This window comes from Ursus maritimus, unplaced genomic scaffold, assembly GCF_017311325.1.
Source record: "Ursus maritimus isolate PB19 unplaced genomic scaffold, ASM1731132v1 scaffold_30, whole genome shotgun sequence".
Classification (NCBI taxonomy): Eukaryota; Metazoa; Chordata; class Mammalia; order Carnivora; family Ursidae; genus Ursus; species Ursus maritimus.
Genome location: NW_024425564.1, coordinates 11,070,838 through 11,098,274, shown reverse-complemented (window position 1 = coordinate 11,098,274; position 27,437 = coordinate 11,070,838). Strand labels below are relative to the sequence as shown.

The 27,437-nt window shown below is 39.9% G+C and overlaps 2 protein-coding genes across 2 annotated transcripts; one reads left to right on the top strand and one right to left on the bottom strand.

The window, feature by feature from the left end:
• Positions 1–952: 952 nt before the first annotated feature.
• On the bottom strand, positions 953–15,086 carry TDP2 (tyrosyl-DNA phosphodiesterase 2). The gene is made up of 7 exons (XM_040644920.1): positions 14,864–15,086; positions 14,696–14,784; positions 10,814–10,987; positions 10,008–10,099; positions 8,452–8,570; positions 6,821–6,991; positions 953–2,068 (listed from the first exon to the last, which is right to left on the bottom strand). Exons 1-7 carry the CDS (start codon positions 15,014–15,016, stop codon positions 1,787–1,789), a joined length of 1,080 nt encoding a protein of 359 aa, XP_040500854.1. The 5' UTR covers positions 15,017–15,086; the 3' UTR covers positions 953–1,786.
• A 150-nt stretch (positions 15,087–15,236) lies between these two features.
• On the top strand, positions 15,237–26,541 carry ACOT13 (acyl-CoA thioesterase 13). Its single transcript, XM_008692932.2, has 3 exons — positions 15,237–15,514; positions 24,004–24,188; positions 26,287–26,541. Exons 1-3 carry the CDS (start codon positions 15,434–15,436, stop codon positions 26,450–26,452), a joined length of 432 nt encoding a protein of 143 aa, XP_008691154.1. The 5' UTR covers positions 15,237–15,433; the 3' UTR covers positions 26,453–26,541.
• The last annotated feature ends 896 nt before the right edge of the window (positions 26,542–27,437 follow it).

Sequence of the window (27,437 nt, the reverse complement as noted above, 5' to 3'; positions counted from 1 at the left end):
TGTAGAGATTATTTAAAAATAAGTAAACTTTTTAAAAAAGTGATTTAATTGTTTCTATTCACATTAGTTAAAACTGATTTCTTAGATTTCGTCATTATAAACAGCAAATGGTAAGTTACTTCACTTGAACGCTCAGAGTCATATAAATGTTGCTCCCGGGGCGCCTGGGTGGCTCAGTAGGTGAAGCGTCTGCCTTCAGCTCAGGTCATGATCTCAGGGTCCTGGGATCGAGCCCCACGTGGGGCTCCCTGCTCAGCGGGGAGTCTGCTTCTCCCTCTCCTCCCCCCCTTGTTCTCCCTCGCTATCTCTGTCACTATCTGTCTCTCTCTAATAAATAAATAAAATCTTAAAAAAAAATGATGCTCCTTTCAAGGTTTTCAAACAACTTGATAATTATTTAATCTAATACACAGCCCTATATATTCTATTTTTTATAGTTAGCCTTTCACTCATCTAAATTTTTTTTGTAATGTGATATAAGGTATGGTTCTTTCAACAATTGTTCTTCCAATTGAGTAAGCAATTTATACCCGAAACATCCTTTTCCTATATAAATGAACTATTGCCTCCATAATGTATGTGGAGATATTAGCATTCTCATTTGAAATGATTAAATAAGTATATACAAATCTCCCTTCCATTGTCACTACAAAGGGAATGTTATATATAAATTCAGTTTGTCTTTTTTTAGGTGTTTTAGCTGTTAATTTTGACACCCCCAATGAAAATGAGGCTCTGTGACTTCTCATTCTAATTACTCCTCCTGGCTTTCCTTTTTTATACTGAGGATGTCGATGTATGCTTCGTAGTTCTTGGTGGGTTGAGAAGCTTCGTAGAAGCGGTTTTCTTCCACACAAAGGTGAGTAGCAGCAGTGGGCCAGAAACAGGAAGCAGGTAAAAACTTCAATCCCGTCATGGGCTCAAAAGCATACTAAATTTAACAAACTATAAACAAGTAAAATTCTTTATTTAAAGTACATTTCTTTTACAGAGAAAAAAGTTTCTTTAAAGCACATTTAAAAGTGCTCCTTATCCTCTCCTGTAAAATAATTCAATTTTATAAGAAGTAAAACTAAAAGGCTGTTCCTCTTTAAATACTTATTTTGCTCTTAGGAAAAAAGCCCAATGCAGCTATAACACCAACTTTAATCATTATCAAGCTTAAATTTACCTCTGTTGGCAACATGAATGGTGACATGTTGACAAAGATGGATTTTAAAAAGTGAAGGAATTTCAAACTGAAAGAATTCATTTATAGCTTACCAATCATGTACTGTTAGCTGACAAAAACAAGGTCTGCTATAGGATAGCTGCCATCTACTCAAATGCACATAATCATGGCTTTTTCATTTAAGATAATTGAATTAAAAGATCCAATCCCCCAAACACAATAAACTCTTATTTTTATTTTTAAGGATTTACATAAAATATAAACTACTGGGTGCCTGATTTTAAAAATAAACTATAAAGGCTTGCCCAGAGACCATGTGGCCCTGCTTGAGAACCGGCCGCACCTCTGCAGGATTACAAGCACGGACAGTCCTGGTGGCCTTTAAGAAGTCTCATATTCTGTATGCTTTAGTTTAAGTAAACATCAATATTTAGTCCTGAAATTTGAGGACACAATCCACAAAATAAAAATCACAGTAGTGTTTTCTTCTGTTACAATGACGTAGTATATTAATTCCTCCGTATAACCTACCTTTCCAGACAGGTAGAAATTACAATTGCAAAAATCCAGAACAAAATTACTCAGAAGATAGAAAACTCTTATTTGAAAAGCATTTCACAGGATTACATCTAGGTTGCACAGAAGCCCCCAGTGATCACTAGGAAATCTACCACAGTCTAGTTTTTCCAACCCAAGGAGTTCCAAACTTTGGGGAACAATATGGCCACTTTCTGCTGCTGTCCTGAAAAATATTCGATCAAAACGAAGCTTACAAGCAGCAGCTATTCCAAGATTACAGTTCATCTGTGTATCCCATGTATACTGGCAATGCTTAGGTTTGCCCAAGAACTCCCAGACATCCAAAATGTTGCTGGGTAAACCACCACATTTGGTGACCTGAAAAGAGAAAGAAAACTCTTTAAGATTCAGTCCTTTTTCTCCTAAAGTAAAAAGGGTTTCACTATTATGTCTAAGTGCAACAATTCAAATCAGAATGTCACAAATTAATGCACCAATGCAAGACTATGTATGAATATTAAATATACTTTAAAAAGTACTTTGCTGTATGGTAATAAGCAGGTAATATAAAAATATCTAAACAGCCAGAGAGGTCTGGAATTTGCCCTTCTCTTCTGCCATAAATAGATTTTTAACTCTGGGCAGCAGATGAAACAGAAGGCTGAAAACCCACAGCCTCTCTTATTGCTATTAGTTTTTGAAAAATGAACACAACTGAAAAGTAGGCAAAACTTACTCTATTTTAGTCTATAAATGTAGACATATACCATTTATATGATTGACTAAGGCCAACTGCCTTCAGTTTCATTTGAAATTTACTATCAAATCTTCCTTCTCCCTCTTCACATTCCAGGATTTCAAAAACATTTTATTGTGGTAAAATACAGGCATACCTCCTTTTATTGCACTCCACAGACATTGCGGTTTTTACAAGTTGAAGGTTTGTGACAACGCTGCATTAAGCAAGTCTACTGGTGCAGTTGTTCCAACAGCATTTGCTCACTTGGTGTCTCTGTGTCACATTGTGGTAATCCTTACATTTCAAACTTTCTATTTCTATATTGGTTACAGTGATCTGTGATTAGGATCTTTGATGTTACTATTGTAATAGTGCCCATATGATGGTGAACTTAATATGTGTGTTCTGACTGCTCCACTGACAAGCCTTTCCCTCTTCTTCCTCTCCGTAGGTCTCCCTATCCCCTGAGACACAATACGGAAATTGAGTCACCTGTCTCCCACTTTAAATCAAATGCTGGAAATGATGAAGCTTAGAGAGGAATGTGTATCTAAAGCCCAGATAGGCCAACGGTAGGCCTCTTGTCTGTCCTAAGCAGTTAGCCAAATTGTGAATACAAAGGAAAAGTTCTTGAAGGAAGTTAAAAGTGCCACCCCGGTGACCACATGAATGATAGTTAAACAGCATTACTGTTGATACGGAGAAAGCTCCAGTGGCCTAGACAGATCACACCAGCCAAGGCCTAATCCAGAACAAAGGCCTAACTCTCAATTCTATGAAGGCGGAGAGGTGAGGAAGCTGCAGAAGGAAAACATGAAGCCAGCAGAGGTTGGTTCATGAGGTTTAAGGAAAGAAACCATCTCTATAACACAAAGTACAAGGTGAAGCGGCAGGTGCTGATGGAGAAGCTGCAGCAAGTTCTCCAGAAGATCGAGCTGAGAGTTAATGAAGGTGGCTGCACGCAACAACAGATTTCGAATGTACGTGAAAGAGCCTTCTATGGAAAGATCCCATTTAAGACTTTTACAGCTACAGAGGTCAGTGCCTGGCTTTAAAGCTTCAAAGGACAGCCTGGCTCTCTTGCGAGGGGCTAACGCAGCTGCTGACTTGAAGCGGACAGTGTTCATTCACCATTCCAAAAATCCTAGGACCCTTAAGAATGATGCGATCTCTGTATGGAATTGTCGAATCGCTGCATTTTATACCTGGAACTAATATAACACTGTATGTTAACTACACTGGAATTAAAATAAAAGCTTAATAATAAAAAAGAATTAATTATGCTAAATCTACTCTGTGTTCTACAAGTGGAACCACAAAGCCCGGATGACAGCACATCTGATTCCTCTGATGGATTTAGGCAAAATCAATTGAAAACCTTCTGGAAAGGGTTCAACATTCTAGATGCCATTCAGAACATTCATGATTCATGGGAAGAGGTCAAAATATCAACATGAACAGGAGTTTGGAAGAAGCTGACTCCAACCCTCATGGATGACTTTGAGGGGTTCAGGATTTCAGTGGAGGAAGTCACTGCAGATGTGGTAGAAACAGCAAGAGAACTAGAATTAGAAGTGGAGCCTGAAGATGGGACTGCATGGCTGCCTCTCATGACAAAACTTGAAATGAGGAGGAGCTGCTTCTTACAGATGAGCAAAGTGGTTTCTTGAGATGGAATCTACGCCTGGTGAAAACTGCTGAAATGACAACAAAGGACTTAGAGTATTATGTAACTTAGTTGATAAAGCAGTGGCAGGGCTTGAAAGAACTGACTCCAATTTTGAAAGAAGTTCTACTGTGGGTAAAATGCTATCAAAAGGCATGGCACGGTACAGAGAAATTGTGAAAGCAAGAGTCAATCAATGCAGCAAACTTCATCATCTTACCTCAAGAAATGGCTACAGCCATCCCAACCTTCAGCAACCACCACCCTGATCAGCCAGCAGCCATCCACATCATGGCCAGACCCTCTCCCAGCAAAAAAGTTTATGACTGGCTGAGAACTCAGATAATGGTTAGCATTTTTAGCAATAAAGTATTTTTTAATTAAGGTACATACATTGTTTTTTTAGACATAGTGCCAGTGCATACTTAATAGACTCCAGCAGAATAAACATAATTTTATATGCAATGGGAAACTAAAAAATTCATTTGACTTTTATTATGATATGCACTTTATTACGGTAGTCTGGAACTGAACCTGCAATACTTCTGAGGTATGCCTGTATCCGTAACATAGAAGTTAGCACAGATCTATGGCACTAAGTACATCCACTTAACTTGCAGCCATCACCACCATCCATCTCTAGAATCTTTCATTTTCCCAAACTGAAACTCTGTACCCAATAAATACTAACTACCCATTCCATCCTCCCCCAGCCCTGGTAACCACCATTATACCCTCTGTCTATGAATTTGGCTACTTTAGGAAACTAGAGGAATTTAGGAGGAATTGTAAAATATTTGTCCTTTTGAAACTGGCTTATTTCACTTAGCATCATGTCTAGGGCTGACCCATACTGTAGCATGTTGTATTTCCTTCGTCTTTAAGGCTGAATGATATTCCATTGCATGTATATACATTTTGTTTATCCATTCATCTGTCAGTGGTCACTTCGGTTGCTTTCATGTTTGTGCTATTGTGAACAATGCTGCCACAAATGCAGGTGTACAGATACCTCTTCGAGACCCTGCTTTTCTTTGTTTTGGGTATGTATCCAGAAGTGGAATTGTTGGACCATATGGAAATTGTTTTTGGAGAAATCACCACAGTTTTCCACAGCAGGTATACCATTTGATATTCCCATCAGCACTGCACAAGGGTTCTAATCCAAATCCTTGCCAACACTTGTTATTTTCTGGTATTTTGCTAATACTCCTGCTAATGGATATCAAGTAATACCTCATGATGGCTCTGATTTACATTTCTATACTGACCACTGACACTGAGCATCTTCTCTTGTACTTACTGGCCATCTGTGTATATCTTCTTTGGAAAACTGTCTATTTAAGTCTTTTGCTCATTTTTAAATTAGGTTGTTTCTTTATTGCAGAAATTGTTTATATAACATCATAGCATATCAATTATATTATTATTACTCACTTGTCATCTATAGGATTTGCAAATATTTTTTCCATTCTGTGGGTTTCCTTTTTATTCTGTGATCATGTTCCCTGATGCACGTAAGTTTTTCATTGTGATAAAGTTCATCTTTTTTTTTCTTTCGTTGTCTGTGTTTTTGGTGTCACATCCAAGAAGTCGTTGGCAAATCAATGTCATGAAGCTTTTCCCCTTTGTTTACTTCTAAGAGTTTTACAGTTTTAGCTCTTACTTATAGGTCACTGATCCATTTTGAATAAACTTTTGTATAGAGTATAAAGCAAGGATGCAAGTTTGCTTTTTTGCATGTGGATATCGAGTTTTCCCAACACCATTTGTTGAAAAACAGGATTTTTCTTTTAAGCAGGTCAGTTAGTCAACCAGGTACCACAAAACAGCTACCATGAAGTCACTGATTTGCAAACAGCCCAATAGTTAGACTTTTAAAAAAAAATGATCTGTGTATAAGGGCACGAAATCACACAGAGAAGCAGATCAGCACCTTTCTTTAGGCTACTGCCTTCACTTTGGAAGTCCTGAAAGGCTTTCATTTCTCATTTCACTTCTTCCTCCACTCCTGGAGCTTGTAGCAGTGAAATGAATGTTTCACTTCACTTCTAATTTTTTTTTTAAATGATTTTTTATGTTAGTCACCATACAGTACATCCCCGGTTTCCGATGTAAAGCTCGATGATTCATTAGTTGCGTATAACACCCAGTGCACCATGCACTTCACTTCTAATCTGATGTGAGTTCAGCCAGAGTTGGGGGAAAAGGTAAGGCCAACTTACCACCATTTAATATGATCTAAGTCTACAGAGGTCCGGAAAAATCCCAGTGTCTCAAATGAACTAAGGGGAAAGAGACTTTGTTTCAGCCCTGGAGATGGTATACCGGGGAAAGGGGGTAAAAAAAAAAGTTGAAAAAAGAAAACTCAGAAGAGAGGTAGGGACAATTGTGATGGCCAAATCTTTCTGTTCTTCTCACCTTGCAACTTGAGATACTGCAAATAAACTTAAATCTTTTCTTAACTCTTTATTGTTTTCTCTATACCCCTCTTTTTGATCAACATATATTGTTTTGTGTTGTCTGTTTTAGATGCAGTATTTTTGCGTTCCCCCAATAATGTAAGAGCTCCTCCCGCTTCCACTTCCCCAGTGCCAGGCCTACAGCACATGAATCGCATCCGCAAGGTCACTTACGCATTTTAACAGCTTTGGTCAACAGAAACCTAAGTTAGTTCCCACAGCAATAATCTGCCCACAGGCACAGGACTGACTTTGTCACTCACTTCGTGATCCCTTAAATTTGTATCTCCTGCAAATAGGACCGTAGCTGACTCTGGAGCCTCTTGCATTTTCTTTAAAACCGTTTTAAACTGATTCATTCGTTCCTTAGCATGCCCTCTGGTGCTCTCCAAATGAGAAGTCATAAGGCAAAGTTCATTTCCCGACACACTTGCCTGCAACGGGATAAATAATTATAGTTGTTAAAATTCACTAACCACTAATCTGAAATTTGATAACAGAATCAACCGATTATTCAAATGACTGGTATGTATTTACCAAAGCAAAATCAGCACTGTGCTCCTATTCCTCGGTCAGGGTGTAACATGCTAATCCTGCTCCCGAAGAAGACTACTTAGCGAGTGCCCACTGATACTTCAAGACCTACCTCAAATGTCACCACCACCAGTGTCCCCAAGCAACCCACAGCATCCTGGAAAGACTGGTTTTAAAGTTCCCTACACTGAATTACAGCATAATTATTTCTCTCTTAAAAGTCATGAGTCATTTGAAAGCAAAGATGGTTCTTTTATTTTCTGCTATTACCAAGAGCCCGTCACATAGGTACTCAAAAAAAGTCAGTTAAATGAATGACTGAGAATCATTTACCATTTTGCAGTTAAGATACTAATAACACAGGATCTGTTAATTATTTAAACTAACTGCCTGCAGAATCAAGTCCAAATTCTTTCACGCTGGGCATTCATGACCTTCTATAATTTGGATCCAACCTACTTCACCAACTTCTTGTCACACTACCCCTCTCCATGCCCTCTACACCCAACTGAATATAATGTTCATTTATACTTATATGTGTCCCTTTTCACGTACTTTTATATACACACACACATCCCGCAATACGCACTTTGCCAAAATTTGCGCATGGTGGTTCTACCACCGGGACTGTTCTTAACGCCGACATCTTACATATTTTTCAGCGCTCAATTCAAATACAAATTCCCTCATGAAACTTTTCGTTAAACAACCTAGCTAATCTCATCACAAGAAAACAATTTTGTGATCGTGTACAGCACCAGCTGTTAAATGGACTACTGCGGTGATCATTTTGCAACATACACGAACATCCAATCTTGCACTGAACACCTGAAAGCGTTACCATCGTGCCAGTTACACCTCAATTAAAAACAAACACAACCAATCTAGCTAAAAGTTATCTCTAAACTTCCATGGCACACACCTCCTCCAGGGGCACTTATGCCTTTCCTTTATTTTAGTTACTATATACTGCAATCCTTCCCTTGCTAATCTATAAACTCTAGGAGAGTAAGATCTTTTGATTCATTCTCGTAAGCCTTACATTGTACAACAGAGTATCACATGCGATGCGTTTAGGGAAAAAAAAAAAACTTAAGGAAGCAAATGTGAACTGTTAGTAAATTCTTGAGTATTCTTAGGAAGATACCTAATGGATCAGGATTTTATGTTTACAAATTTGTATTTGAAATTTGTGTAAAAACTTAACTTACAATGTTCTTTAAGACTATTTAAAAGAATGTAGAGGAGACAAAATTTTCTCTAGTGGCAATTAAAAAAAAATGATACCACAATGGAACTATAAGAAACAACTCATTCTTTAAATTAAAAAAAAAAAAGTCAATTAAAAAAAATTACTTACATACACACACAAAAGGTTTCTCATCATTTTTGTATTTGGAAAAGGGATAATCTCCTGGCTTTTAAATTTCACTCTCGATTTCTTCAACATTATAGCTGTGAAATATCCTTCTTCATGACCTTCAAATGTTTGTGGAAAAGAATTTAGGCTGAGAAGTCAAGAGTATTTGCAGTTTATCACAAGTTCCCCTACTGAAGGTTTTATAACAGGTACAGATACTTAAATGGATCTGAATCTTCAAAGTAAACTATTATTTCAAAATAGGTGAAGATAGCCAACTGAGTCCCTATGTTTACCTGCCCCCTCCCACAATGTAGCTGGATGTATTGAAGAAATATAAAAATAAAAAAGAATTCACATAAGTGCCAAAAATAGTTAATGATGCCAATATCAAGTAAGAAAATTTGAGAAATTTCTGAAAGAGTAGATGAGACTTACACTGAGCCAAAGTAACATGCATTTAGAAAAATTATAGTAAATGAATAAAAAATTTAGAAAGGTATAAAATCGTAAGAAGAGAAAAGAATAGAAGTAGAAAGGCAGTTAATGAAAGCTTCCAACTGTTTTTCAGAAAATAAAGTAGCTGAAGAAGTGCAAAGTGGTTTACTGGAGCAGAGGGAAACCAGGAAAAGAGGAAAGAAGGAGAAGGAAGAAACAAGGGAAATTTCGAAAGGGAGGGCCAAGCAGGACAGCAGGCAGCCTAGAAAAATGGCGCTGTGCAAGCACGTAGGGGAGGGTGAGGGGGACAGAGAAGGAGGAGAGAGGGAAAGAATTTTCCAGAACTGAAGGTGACAATCCTTCAGTTTGAAAGTTCCTACCACATATTTAGCACAATAAATGGAAAAAAAAAAAAAAGACCCAATAAAACAAGGAAGGAAACCAAGGAGGAGGAATAGCATGGTATTCAGAAAACAAGAAATCTAAAGCAAGAGTCAAAAAGAATCCCCAAGAGAATGCACAAAAGTTGTCCCACAAAGACACACACACACAAAAGACAGAAACTGAGAGATTACCTTCTCCTTAGCAACCGAGAATTTAAAATAAATCAAAATTAAAATCACATTATGTAAAAGTGAAAGTCAAAGAAAACATAAGATTTAGCCAACTGTTATGGAATGTAGCCAGTGTGTGGTACATTAAATGCACTCAACAACAACAACAAGATGGAAAATCAAAAAACTATTCAGGGCAAAAAGATAGGAAAAAACCCAAAATCAATTAAAAGGAAGAAAGACTTTTTGAAAAAGTATAACCAAAATGCAATTATCACACTTAAATTTTTTAATAAATTAATTTTACCAAAAAACTACTCCAGGTCTCAAATTTTGGCAATTTACATTTTCCTGAAAAACCGTCCATTTCCAATACTTTTCACATATCTTAAGCTCTATAACATATTCTCCTATGGTTTTCCTAGTATCCTGTGTCTGGCTTACTTTTCTCAAACTTTTTAAAATTTTTACTTTTTCTTGTGTGTGCTCCTATTGGCTAACCTTGATTTATCTCTTTTATTGACTGTTTTTCAAAGACAAAGACAGTAGCAGGAAAATTGTTACCTGTAATAATCTCATAACTACTTGCTCTCTTCTTTAGGTAGCTACAATACGGGGGAATAACTTCTTGTAGAAATATCACGTCTGGGTTGTACCTAATTCAAAACATCAATTTATAATAAATACCAAGTATTATACTATTTCATTTGCTGACACCTAGATTAGCAAAATACCACACCATAAAAGAAACACAAAACTACTGCCTCCTAGGGCACCTAATATTCTATGTTTGTACTGATACCTCATAACTGTAAAATGAGAAAGATCTGTGCTATTTAATAAATACCGTAAAGACCAAATTAAGTCAGAAAAACATACGTCATAACACTTTAAAGTGAAAAGAACTGGAATCACTGACAACAGAAATCGGTATATGGAGAGTCTACAAGGGTCGTATACTCCATTAGATGCCTTACAAGTTATTAATCCTCATGAAACAGTTAACCGTGATGAGAAAACTGAGCTGCCGAGAACTTCAGTGGTTCCCAAGGGATTACAGAAGGTCATAGAGCCAGTGCGCAGCAGATATAGACCATTTTGGTAATTTCATTTTCAGAGCAATAATTACAAAGTTTATTAAGTGAAACAGTACTAGAAGGCTTCTAACAAAAATTAAGTGTTCCCTCCCCACCTTGTCCACACTCTCGCTCACAGAGGCAATCACTCTCCATTCTTTTACAGGTTTCTTCTGAGAGCTAGATTTTGAACTCAGATCGGATTCCAAAGCTCATAATCTTGACCGTCACCCTCTTTGTAGATAGGTAAGCCACGTTATCATGCTACCATCGGACCTAAGTAGTAATACTTACAAAGTTAAATAGGAACACACCCCTCGAGCCCTCTCTTGCAGATTGTTCAGATCCAATCCATCAACATTCCAGGTAATGAAAGAGAACACGCTGCCATCTTCTTGCTGAATCCCTTCAGATGTACTGGCTTTAGAACTAACGGAATCAGTTGTCTCTTCATTCGTTAGGTCAACACTGGCAAGATCACAATGAAACACAACTCGGCAATTATCTCTGAACTGATTAATTTTAAATTATTTTCTAACTATTTGTAGCCCTCATTGTACAGATAAATAAATTTTAAAAGAATCCAGAAGTATCTGCCTATAGAAAAGCAGAAGTCATACAACTAAGGAAAAATACATTCTTACTGTGTTATTTGTTTGCTCACTTATATAGTTAGAATCGACTCAATATCCCTCAATGACATGTGTCAGTCACTAAAATGATTTTGTAAACTATGACCTGAAATTAGACTACGTAGTGTAAGATTTCCCAATTTGGAGTCACCTTAAATCATATGTGAAATGTTTGAAACATATGAAATAAGATCTCACTGTGAGTAATAGTTGCAAATTTTTTGTTAGTCCCCTCCTTGAAAGGTGAAGTCTAAAACCTCTCCCCCTGAATCTGGCCCTTACTGACTTGCTTAACCAACAACAATATGGTGGAAAGGAAATCCTGGCACTTCTGTGGCTTGGTCATACGAAATTTCGAAGCTTTCACTCAAGCGTTTTCTAACACTTTCTCTCTCCTGAGAGATCACTTAAGAAGTCTGACTACCCTGAGACCACCATGCTGGAGAGGCCACACGCACATGCTCCCAGTCCATGGTCCTGACACCACCTCACACCCTCCCCACCATGGCACAGATATTTGTGTGGAGGGACAAACCATTATTAAAGGGTGACTGCCGAGCAGTTATACACCATACATAAATTTAAGAAATAGGTTTCTATATTTATAACTTTAATAAATTTAATGTCAATATTTTAACTTTCAATTAAAATATTTTATTGAGATATAATTGACATATAACATTATATTCATTTCAGGTGCACAACATAATGATTTAGTATTTGTATACACTGTGAAGTGACCACCACAATAAATCTATTTAACTTATTATTCTAACTTATTTTGAAATAATATCAGACTTTCAGTAAAACACTAAAACCAGTAAAAAGAATTCTTTTCACCATTCACCCACATAAATGTTAACACTTCACTTCTTTAATATTTACTTGCTTTGCTCTTTTTATTCTGAAATGGCTGGATAAATACCCTTGTATTTCCTAGAAACAAGGACGGGCTTACATATATACCCAGCATTACTGAACATCAGAAAGTTACCACTGATACAACATTATTATGTAATTTTAAGACCTATTCAAGTTTTGCCAATTGCGCCACTAACGCTCCAGTTTACAATTCTGGGTTAGGGAACTCCTAATGGTTCTCCCTGCCACCATTACTCGGCTGGATTCACATTTTTTCTGTGGGACTATTTCAGGGAATCTACCTCCTCTGTTCCCATTTCTTTTTTTTTTTTTCTTTCTTTCTTTCTCTCTTTCTCTCTCCCTTTCTTCTTTCTTTCTTCCTTTCTTTCTTTCTTTCTTCCTTCTTTTCTTTCTTTCTTTCTTTCTTTCTTTCTTTCTTTCTTTCTTTCTTTCTTTCTTTCTTTCTTTCTCTTTCAGATTTTATCTTTAAGTAGGCGCTACACCCAACATGGAGGTTAAATTTACAACCCCAAGATCAAAAGTCGCATGCTATACCATGAAGAGTCACATGCTCTACCGACTGAGCCAGCCAGGCACCCCCAGCACATACTTTTTTTTTTTTTTTTTTCTTTTAGGTAGGCTCCACTCCCAAAATAGTGAGGGCTTGAACTCATCTTGAGATCAAGAGCCTTTGTTCCAATTTCTTTACTAGTTACACTTTAGGTTGCAACTGACAGAAAGTAACTCAAGCTCCTATAAGCAAAACAGAGGAATTTAGAAGGAAACTGAAACCTGTCACAGAGCCAGGTATGGGAATGCAGCTATCCCTGAGGAAGTGCAATCAACGTTTTCTCCTGATCTGACTCCACTGACTCAACCTCCCTCGGCTTCATTCTCCTTCTGCAGACCACCATTCTCAACTTTCCCCACAAATACTAGGTTAACATGTTACTGTTCCAGCTCCACAGGAAGATTCAGACTGAATTCTCTTCCTCCCAATCTGGAAATCCCAGGAGAGAGGATCTGATTGGCCAGCTTGAGCTAGGCAAATACAACATGGGAGGCAGAGCTCTATCACAGTTAGGAGAGGGGGGCAACTCCCCTAAAAGGCTAGTCAGAGAAAGGAGCCTAATGAAATGATCTTATTACATCTGTAAACTGGTGCAGCTGAAGAGATCATACGGAGAAAAGTGTCTTCACTATGAACAGTTAACTCTACAGGCTGCCCACATATCTGGGAGAACTTCATATACATTTATTCAGAGTTTATTACATGCCAAATATTGTACTAGACTTTGGGAAATTAACAATCTGTAAAACAGATACTGACTTCGCCAAATGGATACTTTAGTGGGAGACAGAAAATATTAAACAGCAATTATAATATAAACTAAGTTACTATAACCGGGATCATGCAGAATGCTGTTAAGAATACCTACAAGGGAAAACCTATCCAGACTTGAGAGATCAGGGAAAGCTTCTTGGAGATAAGTAATGTCTAAGCTGGGCCTTAAGGTAAATATTACTTAGCGTTGAAAGATCGAAGAGAAGGTTCTAGGCAAAGGTAATAAATGATGTGGGAAAGAAAGGCAAAAGAAAAATTAAATTTCCTTACTACCAACAGCTCATTGACAAGTCTTTGAAACAGGCACCGTGACCTTTCTCTAGGAACTCAGCTGCGCTGATGTTAGTACTTTTGCTAAGAGCAAAAGTCAATCTTGGCCACCCCCCACAGGATCCTATAAATCTACTTTAACATATAAAAATTCCCTTGGAGACTTCCTCTATCTCTACCACTCTCCCCCAAGATACATGCTGGCAATCATCCCCCAAGCACATGACCCACAAATATATCTGAAGGGTCTCATGACTCAGGTTTTATTAGACAGTAACAAATGACCTTTTCCTATCAAAAGCTAGCCCCCTCAAGGTCCTGGAAACCTAGCTTCCAAAATACTTTGAAGGCTTGTGCTGTCCCTAACCCCCTCCCAACGTGAAAGCATATAATGGGCCAGTCCAGCTCTTTCTGCCCATGGGTCCAGTCCCCGTGCTTTAATAAAGCTACCTTTTTTTCACCAAAGACGTCTCAAGAATTCTTCCTTGGGGCACCTGGGTGGCTCAGTCAGTTACGAGACTGCCTTTGGCTCAGGTGTTGATCCCCCAGGACCTTGCTCTCAGCTCTGCAAGGAGTCTGCTGCTCCCTCTGCCCCTCCCACCGCTCATGCTTTCGCGCTCTCACTCCCTCTGAAATAAATAAATCTTAAAAAAAAAAAAATTTCCTTGGCCATGGGCTCCAAACCCCAACCATTTCTACATCAATAAGTATCTTTACAAAGAATGCAAGGCAAGAGAAAACGCCCACTGGAGAAAGCGAAAGTTTGATTCCCAGTAACAACTTGCGGGGTAGGAGAAAGAGAGGGGGAGAGGAGACAAGCCGGGAAAGATAGGTAGTGGTTGAACCGCTGGAAGGCGTAAGGCACCTGGACTTCAGAACCGCAGAGTATCCCTGGCCGGCCGGCAGGGAGAATGAATGAACACAGGAAGCCGGGGACTTCAGCAGAGGACCCTGCCTCCCTCATTCATTCCGAAGCGCTCAGAGATTTCCCTCCCGGCCCGCAGCGCCCGGGGGAGAAGGCCCCAGCCCCGCGCCCCCGCCCGGCCCGCGCGCCCCCCGCCCCCTCACCAGGACTCGGGCCCCGCCGCCGCCGTCTGAGGGCGGCTCTCCGCGGCGCTCTCCTGCCCGGGCGGCTCGAAGTAGGAGTTCAGCGCTCTCTGAAAAACACACACGGCGGTGAGACCTGGGCGCCCCCCGGACCGAGGGAAAGAGGAGGAAGAGAGCAACGAAACGTACTTCCATCTCCCAGTCGTTCTCGGCCAGGTAGCACTGAGCCACGGCGGAGTCGCACCTCGCGACCGAGGCGAACTCCACACACAGAAGTCGCTGCTTTTTCACCTCGGGCTCGCCCTCTGCCCGCTCCGCTTCCAAGTCCCTCGGCCGTTCCATGGGCTCGCCCAGGGCGCACCGCGCCCCTCAGCAGGGCCGGAGAGCCGACGCGCGGATCTGCGCAGGCGCCCGCCGCCCCGGCGCACCCACCTCAGCCGCCCGGCCGGAAACGCGCTCCGCCCTCGGAGAGCGATAGGCGCGGCCGCGCCGCGGGAGAGCCGGCCGGGGCGGGGACGGGTGACTCACTGCGCGTGCGCGCGCGCGGTCACAACTGGGAGGGGGGCGGGACGTCAGAGTGCGAGCTGCAGGGGCGCTGGCGGCGGGTGCGCGACACGCCAGACGCCGAGCGCAGAGCGGACGGAGAGGACGTGGGTTCTTTCGCCCTGCGTGTCCTTGCTCCTTCGCGGACTTCGGGGCCCCGCCTGGCTCGCCCAAGCTTCCTTCTTGCGTTGTGCCCAGAAGCCGCAGCCGCCCGCGATGAGCCGCTTGACTCAGGAAGTGCTGGAGCTGATGAAGTCGATGACCCGTGTCCCCGGTTTTGATAGAGTTTTGGAAAAGGTATTGCAGTCGAAGCGTTGGCTTCTAGAGAATGCACGATGCTTGGTGCGGGTTGCGCTGAGTGTGTCTCGCTAGATTCTTTTGGACTGCCCGGGTAAATTCACCTTAGTAGTAATGATTACTGCTTTCGTAGAGCGTCATTCTATGTTAGGTCGGGCGCATGGTTTCCTTTGTGGGGGATGTACATAACTAAATTCAGATCTGCCCTGATTTAGGATTGGGTTCCTTCCGGATTAAACCCACTGCCAGTTGAAAATACGGTAAATCGAAAGTGCATTTTAATAAAACTAGCCTCGCCTATGTTGAATGTGGTCAGATCATTTCTTAGCCTACAGTTGGGCAAAATCATCTAACACCAAGCCTATTTTGTAAAGCGTTGACTATCTCGTAGTTTATTGAATACTGTACTGCAAGTGAAAAACGGAATGGTCATATAGGTACAGAATAATTTGTTTCTTTTCTTTCTTTCTTTCTTTCTTTCTTTCTTTCTTTTCTTTTTTTTTTTTTTTTTTTTTTTTTTTTTTTTTGAGAGAGAACGCCAGCGAGGGGGAGGGGGAGAGAAAGAATCTTAAGCAGGCTTCAGGTCCAGCGCAGAGCCCAAAGCAGGGCTCGCTCTCACGTGAGATGGAGCCTGCCTGGCGCTCTGTGGTCATGACCTGACCCGAAATCAAGAGTCCGAAGCTTAACCGTGAGCCACCCAGGCACCCTTAGTTACAGAATAATTTTAAGTCTAGTTGCTTACCCTCCTGCTGTAGGGGCTGACTGGGAGGTGCAGCTCACTGCCACTGCCAAGCATCTCGAGAGCATGGTACTGTATATGACTAGCTTGGGAAAAGATCGAAATTCAAAATTCGAAGTTTCTATTGAAATATGTAACGCTGTCACACCATCAAAAGTTGAAAAATCTTAAATCAAACCGTCATAAGTCAGGGAATGTTTAAATGATTATCAGTTGTGGAGACAGAATTGCTTGGTTTCAGAGCAGGAAAGGGCTTTAAAGTTCGAACCTTCAACAAACAGATGCCTATAGTGCTCTGAGGTAAACAGTATGAGACAATGTCTACACTTAAGATGCACTTGCAGCCTAGAGGATTAGAAAATAAATAATTGCAGTAAGGTAGGAAAGCCAAATTCCAGGTAGCGTGGTGCTTCGGAGTCAGGCAGGGATAGCCTCTGTCTCCTTTGCACATGAAAAGATTAGCCCAGATTCCTAGTTTTCAGTGTCTTTGTAGAAATCATGTTAGGTAGGAATCATTTATAAATAAACATGAATAACAGAAGCCCTTGGTTATATCAGATTTGGAAGGCATTTAACAACCTTAAGAACCTTTAGGTTTTTTTCCTAAATATTTTAAAGAATGCATGCCTGTTTTCCTTCTTTTTTTGTCTTTTTTCTTTTTAGAGAGGGAGTTGGGTCAGGGAGAAGCTGAGGGAGAGGGAGAGAAAGAATCTTAATTAAGCAGATCCATGCCCAGCACAGAGCCGGATGTGGGATTTGATCCACAACCCTGAGATCATGACCTGAGCTGAAATCAGGAGTCGGACGTTTAACTGACAGAGCCACCCAGGCGCCCCTGCCGGTTTTCCTTCTTATTAGGAAAGAGTATTGGGAAATTTGCAAATACATAATGTAAAAGTGGAGCTTAAACACAGACCAATTGCCATCATTTGTAGGAAGAATGTAGGCTGTTGGACCAAAGTCTTCCTCCTGGAAACAACATTTGGGCTATGTTTCTCAACATGTAAGTAACTTTCCCTGATTATATCCAAGGGCTTTTGTGAAAAACATGGAAAATAATAGACAAATGTATTTAATGTTTTCAAATAGCAAACACTATAAAATCCAAGGATATGCTACTTTTTAACAGTAACTTTTTGAGAGAGAGATTATGCAACAAAAGAAGTATTGGACTAAGGGTAAGTTTGAATTCCCTAAAAACATCAATAGCCATTTTCATTGTTAAATTTTCAACAACCAAATTTTGGGTGTGTGTCCTGTCATGATAATTTTGCCATGGGTTGGATTTGCCTTTGGGTGGTCTGATTAAAAATCTCATACCTTAAACAGATACACTGTAACAGTCATAAAATTGTGTATGCCTGAGTTGGCATTGGTGGTACCGTGTCTTCCAAGAAGAAATGCCTATTAAACCTCATGTACAGAGTTTCTCAGAAGTTGTAGTAAGGTTGAATAGGGGTACCCATGATTCTAGACCCAGCACTGTCCAGTAGAGAGATACAGTGCAAGCTACAAATGCAAGCCACATGTATCATACTATATATATATATATAATTATAAAAAAGCAAAAAGTAAGTAAAATGAATTTACTAATGTATTTTAAGCAACTCATTATATTGGAAATTATACTATTTTAGCATGCAATCAATACAAGAGTATTCTGTTTTTGGGACTTCATCTTTGAAACCCAGTGTGAATTTTACGCTTAACAGCACATCTCAGTTCATACTGGCCATTGGCCGTGTTTCAAGGGCTCAATACTGACATCAGGCTAGTGGCTATCACACTAACTGCACGCAGGTCAATACCATTGTAGGTGCTCTGTATTAATTTGATCTAAAGTAGGATTTGTGGTTGTTTGTGTTTTGTGTGGGCACAGTTGCTTGGGCTAGAATATATATTTATGCGTAGTGATCCATAAGGCTAGTTGTGAACTTGGCTCCCTTGCTTTTATTGTAAATTTAAAGGTTAACGTGACCTAAACCAGTGGTTCCCAACTAGGGGTAATTTTGCTCCTCACAGGACATTTGATAGTGTCTGAGGACGACTGGAGTGGGATGGAAGAGGCACCGCATGGGGGGCATCTACTGGGTGGAGGCCACAGACACTAATTGTCTGCCAGTGCACAGGCTCCCTCGCCCCCACGCTCCACAATAATGAATCATCCAGTCCGAATGTCAACAGTGCTGACATTGAAAAACCTTCGTACTCACTCACTTTGTCCTGGGTAAAACTAGATAAATTGCTACTCCTTTGTTCTAAGTATAAACCATGTCTTTGCACTGAACTTTGGTTGTTCAGATCGTGGCACCTCCTTCCCACATGTCTTGGTGTGGAACAAAATGTGATTTTTTTTCTAAATCTCTAGTTAACAATTATTTATATTCTCTGTTAAAATAACTGGTATGTTGTTTCTTGCCTCACTGGTCCTTGACTGACGAAATTATTTTATGTCAAATAGTTGCCCTTTGGTTATTTAAACAGGAAACTAGAGATTTTTCAAGACAAGAATGCTTATTTTTAAGCATTTAAAGCAAGTGTATTGTTAAAACTAAATTGGAGTAAGGGTATATATGATCTTCCTGTGCTCTTACTTTAGTGCTTTTGTGAAGATGAGGAGGGATAATGTTTCTTCTTTTTCTTTTTCTTTTTAAGTAGACTCCATGGCCAGTGTGAAGCCCAGTGTAGGGCTTGAATTCATGACCTTGAGGTCAAGACCTGGGCTGAGATCAAGAGTCAGATACTCAGCGGACTGGGTCACCTAGGTGCCCCTCTTCTTATTATTGAGTGTAAGAAGCAAGTAAGATGTACAGTACTATTTAAGTCTGCCCCATTATCCAATCCTACAATGGCCCTACTAGCTAACTACCCCAAAAGAGACAACCACCTCACCAAAAGAGAGGTGCATTTTTTTTTCTTGATAACATAAGAAAGACAATTCTATCCTGAGTGCTAACCTCTCATTCTTTTGAAGTTTTTTTTTTTTCTTTTTTTTGAGGAGTGGGGAGGGGCAGAGGGAGAGGAGAGAGAGTCTAAGCAGACTCCACACTGAGATGTGGAGCCTGACGTGGGGCTCGATCCCACAACCCTGAGATCACAACCTGAGCCAAAACCAGGAGTCAGATGCTCAACCGACTGAACCATCCAGGCACCCCATTTTAATTATTTTTTTAAGTCAATGAATAAAGTAGGATAACACTTGAAAATTTGATAATACTCCAATGGGAGTTTTAGATTTTGGACAAATGTTTAGAACCAGCATATCAAATCTGCTAAATAATGGTGACTTTTGAAGAAGGCACTTTGCACTCAGTCCTGGTTCAGATGTCAAATTAATGCACACAAGATCTTACCTTAGAACATGTTTATTTTAAGGCTATTCTTTGTAAAAAAAAAAAAAAAAAAAAAAAAATACAAACCTCCGGTTTCTCAGTGTTTATAAACACCCACAAAACCTATCTTTTATAAAACACTAATATAGAAGAACTAACAGTCAAATGTCCTGCTCTTACTATAAGATCACTTTAAAATTAGTCAACAAACCAAGTACCATGAGATAATGAAGAAATACCAACCACAGTCCCTTGCCTTCCATGAGTTCATCACCTGGGAGAGGAGAAAAGTGGGATCCAGGGAACATACCACTGCCATCAGATGTTCCCTGAGAAAAAAAAGAGTCCCATGAATAAAAAGTTCAGGAAACATTGATGTTGTATCCTCCCTTTTTAAAAACAAATTGCAGCAAAATATACATAACATAAAATTCGCCATTTTAACCATTTTAAAGTATACAATTCAGTATTAATTGAATTCACACTGTTGTGCAACCATCACCACCATCTAGAACTCTTCATTTTGCAAAACTGGAACTCCGTACTCATTAAACAATAACTCCATTCCCTTTGCCACCGCCATGGCAACCACTGTCTACCGTCCGTCCCTCTCAATTTGATTACTCTAGGTACTTCATATAGGTGGAGATGTTCTATCATTTTTATATATTAAAACATTGACTAGTTCTGCCATAAGTAAACATGTTTCACTTTATCATGTGTAAGTCCCACAATATCACCTGTGGAGGAACATGCCTTGGGGATTTCAAGTGACAGGCACTGTGTTAGGGTCTGGAAAGACTACGTGGAATCCAGCACAGAAATAAGGGAGTGGAGTTCAGACGTGAGGTAACATTGTATAGAGTCACCCTTGTGGAAACAAGATGAAGATGTGCAAGTAAATGAGATGTCTCAAGAGGAAGGACACAGACTAGAGAGGAGCATTAAGGTTTAGGACTGAACCTTGAAGACTGCAAGAATGGGTAGGAAGGTAAGAACACACCTTGTACTTACTAGAAGAGCCAAGAGGCTTTGAATGCACGACAAAAGGGCAGTGATGTTATTTAGAAAATCTGTCAACATGACATACCAACAGATATTTCCAAATTCATTATTGGCCATTAAAATCATCTAGAAAATAATAAGCAAGCTTTGTTTAAAGACCTAGATACAAAAACGCTGGTTGTAACATTATTTGTGATATCAAAAATGTGAAATAACCTAAATGTTTAACCACAGAAGAATGGATAAAAGAAATCACTTGTAGCTCCATGTAAAGGAGTCAGTTTAAAAAATGATTTATTATCACAGGAGCATGTCACTAAATGATGTGTATGACTTTATAAAATTAGAAATTTTTATCTTAAAATTTTCATAGCATTTACTATGTGTCAGGCACTCTGCACTTTACTAATATGAACTCTTCATGGCAAAAGATACAATAAAAGTCAAAATACAATTATCTGAAAAACAATTTCTCTATGAGTAGGTGTTAAAATCAGGTATGGTAAAAAGAGCTGTAAAAACAGTTTTGTAAGTGGGCCAAAGTATATCAGCAAGCTGTTTACAAAACAGATGTAGTCAGCCAGTAAGCGTGAAAGGGTGCTCAGTAGCACTCCCAATGTGGCTAGTGCAAATTTAAACCGTGAGATACCATATTATTTTGCCTATCATATTGTAAAAAGAGTAATTCAGAGTAATAATATACATTACTGATGAGGAATTAGGGAATGAAGCACTCTTCTTCATTGCTTTTGAAAAGGAATCTGGCAGACTTGTTAAAAATTTACATACCCTTTTACTCAGCTATCTAATTTTGGTGATCTATCTTATACAAATAAAAGTACCTTTGTAATTGTAAAAAATATGGAAAGAACATACATATCGAGCAGGAGTTGAATATATCCAATACTAGGGAATACCACAAAGCAAGTAAAAGAGAGTTCTGTGATTGGAGCTAGAGGCACGGCTGATACACCAGGAAGAGAAAAATGGAAGTTGCAAAGTAATGTGTAGAATGTGATTCCGTTTTTGTCATTTTATAAAAAGAAGGGGGAAAAAACCCTATATACGTATACATGTTTGAATAAGCCTGGAGAATGAGACACAACACTGAAGGAGTGGTAGGTAGGGAAAAGCATCCCTACACTGCTTTTTCATATAAAATGAATGTTGGTAATTAAAAATCTAAGGAAGAGAAGGAACATGGCAGTTTAGATGGCTCAGAAATAAGATTTGTAAGATATAATTAGTGAAAGTATGGACTCATCAAAAGTTGCTGATACCATAGGGGAAAGGGATTTGGCATCGATTCAGAGCAACTACAAATATCTGGAACATCAGTAATTTTAGCAGTGGTGAATGGAGGACCAGTTCAAGGAAATGGTGAATTTACATTTCTTCTGCCATGGAAGCAGTCGAGGTTTAATGCTCCCTGCACACTCAGAAATGGCATGCTGGTGAAATGCTCTACCGCTTGTCTACATCGCCCTTTTATCCAAGTCCTCCACTCAGAAAGTGATCTGAGAGCTTTGATAAAAATTAAATGTATATATTTTTTAAATTCAGCACAGAACACTTTAAAAAAAAAACGGTGTAATTTTTATTCAACCACCATAGGAGTTGCAGGAATTTCTGGAATGCTGTTCCTCAGTGAACAGAGATTACTTAAAATTTCTTTGTTGCCATCTTATTCGTGTCACTGTCGTAGGACAACTAAGCTGTGTGCTGGTCCTTGGCTCACCATGTTTACTTTCCTGCGGGGCACTGTCCCTTCCTGCGAACGGCTCCATATTCAGCTTCTAGGTTCCAATCTAGATCACCTGCAGAAATTCTACACAAGTCAGTGTTTTCCCCCCTGCAGAGAAGATCTGGAGATGTGAATAGACATTGCCACAGACCTCAGTGCATATGGGATGGGGACGGTCCTTCTCCAGTAGCCCCTTTTCCAGGTTCAAGGCGGCAGAGAACCTGTGTAAGAGAGAAAGCTTACTAATGTCTGTTCTCTGAAAACACGTACTTTTATAAGTTAGATATCCCTCTAGCAACTTGTATTTATTCTGTCTCTAGGAAGTCCCTCCCCCGTGTACTCACCTCTTCCTTTAGGTTGTGAACCCCTTAGAGCAGGGATTGGATTTCATTCATCTTCGCATTGCCAGTGCTTGCTATACTCATGTCAATGCCCGAATAAGGGGAGTTGACACCGTCGTCCTGCTTGGTGTGTATATTAGTTTATGAGGACATCTTGTGGCTAGATCATTTGTTGTATGAATACACTTGATCTGTTCTAGTATTTACTTGCCACTGATGTACGGGTTAGGCACAATATGACATAAAATTGTTTAGGATGATTTATATTGGATGGCTCTGTTTCTGTTTTACTTCAGGGCCTACTTCTCAGGGGTAAACAACAGGAAAACCACTAAAGTTGTGGCTTGTGAAACTCCAAAGTGTTTTCCTAGTGGGAGCCTTTAAAGGCCACTGTATATCCCAGAGACTTCATAGTTAAGTGTCGAGGGAGACCTGAAGACCAACCTAGATCTCAATCAGTTCTCTCACATCATAAGTGACCCCAACAACAGATCACTCTGAATTTAAGTCACCTACAGAATGGAGATTATCCCTTCCTTATTGCGTAGCACATGTTAGTAGTGTTTGGTTCAGCGCCTCGCATAGGAAAATGCTAAGGTAGCAGTTAGCTGGAATCTAACCATTTGCTTGAGACACTTAATTCTTTTTCATTAAACTACTATAAATGGGCAGGACCTTAAAAGCCAAAGTTCAACTCTGCTGGATTGTATTGTTAAGCTTTTTATTTTAAGATGAGTTTATGGTATAAGTTTGTTGATTCTAGCAATAACTGAATTAATGAATTTCTTCCAGTGTGTTTTTTAAATTGTTTAAATCGCTCATTACAAAGTCATTATAAAAATTACTCTGCAAAAAGTGGGGAACATCCAAGTTAAACCTATCATGGGTTAACAGATCACAGGAACCAGCTAGCTTTGTTGTTCCAGAATTTCTGTGGAGACATTAAGAGATGTCAGGTTGTCACACATAAAGCTGAAAATCTCAGAATATTTCTGCAGAGTGGAGATTAACGAAAACTACTCTTTCCCTAAATATTCCTTTTTAAGAATAATTGACATATGGGTTAATTTCCATCATAGAGATATTGGTAACTTATTTGAATTTCTAATCAACTTTTTTGGGATGACTTAGTTTAAGATTTTATTTTTAAGCAGTCTTGACCTTGAACTTACAACCCTGAGAGATCAAGAGTTGCACGCTCTACCGGGTGAGTCAGCAAGGTGCCGCTGGAGTGACTCCGTTTAATCCCATGATAATTCTTGACGGGCTGTTTGGGCTTTCTTAATACCAAAGAATGTTCAATTTTTTATTTATTTTTTTACACTTAGGTGACTCTTGTCTCTGCTGCCCCTGGGAAAGTGATTTGTGAAATGAAAGTAGAAGAGGTCCACACCAATAAATACGGCACTCTCCACGGTGGTATGACAGCCACCTTAGTGGATAACATATCAACAATGGCTCTGATGTGCACAGAAAGGGGAGCACCAGGAGTCAGTGTGGATATGAACATAACGTATGTATCCAGACCGTACTACAAATAACTTTAATGTGAAAACTCACTTCAAACAACTGAGACCGAATACATTTATAACATAAATAAAACTGGAGGGGCCCTGAGCTGCTCGTCCTGAAATGTAGCTCTAGATGTGCCCTGAAAGATCCCATAGCCTTAGAATCTAGAACTAGAGGAACTAATGACCTAAACATTCCAGACAGCGAACATGCAGCTCCTGTTATGTACCCTGGGGGGAACTGTCCCACAGTCCTTACAACTGCCACTTGTACAGATGTCTTCTGAGGGTTGTACCGAGTGCCTGGAAAAAAGCCTGAATAAACTTCGGAGAGAAGTTGGATAAACCTTCAAAAAGTGTACATTGCCACTGCCTTGTAACAAGTGAACACAAGTGTCTAGTTTTGCAGTCCTGCATCTCTCCCTGCAACTGCGAACGTGCTCTGCAGACATCAACTACGTGATCTGGTGGCAGTCCCCCAGAGGTCAGGCTGTCACTCACCACTGTGAAAGTGCCTACAGGGGTCATCTCTTTTCAAGTGTAAAAAAATTCTAGCATCAGCTAGTGCCACTGCAGGTCCATCAGAGTGCAGGACCCAGGGGTTTAGCTTCCAGACAACTGCTTTTTCCACCTACACAACAATGATTTTTGCTGGGGGGACAGGCAGGGTTAGGGTGCAACACGAGGGCAATGGAAATAATGTCAGTTATCAGATTTTTAAACAATGTAAATCTTTTATAAGGCTACCTTAGGAAAATTCAGCCCTTCTTTACTATCGGAATAAATTGAGGGTGTAGTTAGCCAATCACAGGACTACAGGCAAAAGCTCTTGAAATTAAGATCTACAAAGGTTCTGCAGTCCTTACCTTATTCCACGTGGTGAGGGTAAGGCCCGCTGATGACTCCACTTTGCTTCAGGAGCCTCTGTTAAGAGCAGAGGTCTTCAAAATGAGCACTGCATCTCATGATCTCCTGAGATACAACTTTGCTCTCACAAGCCTAAGGAATTTTTAGTAGTCAAACATTGTTTCACATACATGTGGTCAAAGTACTGGTCACGATCAGGAACTGCCTGAGCTTCAAACACTGACTCACTTGAACAGAAACACAAAGTCTCAAAGATTTACCATAAGTATTTCAAAAATAAATGAGTGACAACTTATGATTAAGGTAAGTAGGCAGGTGTCTCTTAAAAAATATATGCAACTCGTCACCAGGATTCTAAGGGCCTCATATCAATTCTTATAGTTCTTAAATCGTTTTGAGTGCATTAAAGGGCAGAATTTACTCCAGTGCACTTGAGTGAATCCTAAACACTGATCAGACAAGATCCAGTAGTCCCCTTTTCACCCACAGGGCTACATTCCAAGACCCCCAGTGGATGCCTGAAACCACAGATAGTCCTGAACCCGTTATGTATGTTTTTCTCTGTACATACATACCTGTGATAAAGTTTATAAACCAGGCACAGTAACATTAACAATGATAATAAAATAGAACAAGCATAATACATTGTGATGCTATATGAACACAGTCTCTCTTAAATTACCTTGTACTGTGTGCACCCTTCTAGTGAGGACGGGAGATGCACTGCCTGCATGATGAAGTGAGGGGAGTGACAGGCAGGGCTGTAGCGTTAGGCTACTGTTGACCTTCTAACAATAGAACAGGAGGACCGTCTGCTTCTTCTGGACCCCAGGTAAGAGGGACCTACAGTATAGACACCAGGGAATACTTTACCCGCGAAGTTAAGTAGATTAAATAAAAGCTGTAGGAAATCTTTCACCAGCCCCAAATAAATATGAGATGGGAAACTTAAAGAAGGGGTGGGGGGAATGCCTTCCCATATTTATGGTAAAAGAAACTTGTGTGGATATGGAATGGGGAAGATGAACTTGGTCAGGACCAGCCATTCAAATTTGATAGGACAGAAAGCTACCTGACACTATTCCTAAACTACTTTGAGGAGGAAAATAAGCAACACATTAAGAAGGCAGTTGAGAGATGCACACAACTTTCCCTCTTAAAATATTGTGGTTAAAAATTCAAAAAGTAAAAATTATTTGCTGTTAACTATATTTAAACTTGTTTCCCTTCAAGGTACATGTCACCTGCTAAAGTAGGAGAAGACCTAGTGATAACAGCACATATTCTGAAGCAAGGGAAAACACTGGCATTTACCTCTGTGGATCTGATGAACAAGACCACGGGAAAATTAGTAGCACAAGGCAGACACACAAAATACCTGGGAAACGGAGCCCAGTAGTTTGACCTAAAGACATCCAGCAATGAAGACCAAGCGTAAATTTGACTTGAACAAACGTGACTGTCAAAATAAATTAGCACAACCACAAATAGTTAATTATTTTCTTTGGGGAAAATGACAGAGGAACCAAGTGGGCCATAGGCTGGGACTGTCTCTATTTTTCATTTTAAACTTCTTCAGTTTGTTTGTAATCTTATATAGATGATACTTGGATGAAAAAAATTCTTAGCTGAAAGGGTTTCTGAAAACTTAGCAAGGCCATTTTGAGATGAGATTACTTTAAAACTAAAGTCCAATATTAAGCTATTAGAGAAATACAGGAAGCAACGTTAAATAAATTTGGAAACACTATCCATAGTTAAAGGCTGATTTATCGTTTATCATGCTGCTGTCTGCTCAAAGGTCAGATGTAGACTTCCCAGTTAGCAGTGAGCACACAGGGTGGACACGCAGTTCTTCTAATTATTTCCCTCTAAAAGGAACCTGGGGTGTCTCAGTCGGTTAAGCAGCTGCCTTCTGCTCGGGCTATTATCGCAGGGTCCTGGGATTGAGTCCCACGTCCAGCTCTGTCCAGCTCCTTGCTCAGTGGGGAACCTACTTCTCCCTCTGCCTGCAGCTCCCTCTGCTTGTGCTCTGACAAAATCTTTAAAAATAAAAGGAACGTGGACTTCTTGGAGATAATAGCTGATTTCAGGACTGGGAGGCTGGGATAGGGAAATTGATGTTAACATACCTTGTGCTTGAAAGTAAGCAAATGTTCAAGAAAATGGTTTGAGAGGATGCAAACTGCAGCACTGAGAAAAAGGGAATTGTTGCGTCCTTTTCATTTAGGTAGATAATATGTGGCAGAGACAGGAAGGCGGCTCCTTATGATAGAATGCTGCTAAATGTGGAGGGGAGGAGTAGATGCTACCATTTTGCACCTATCATGGTAAAGACTGGTTACAGCAAAAATCAAATTCATCAGTGGTGCTCCTGATGAAGA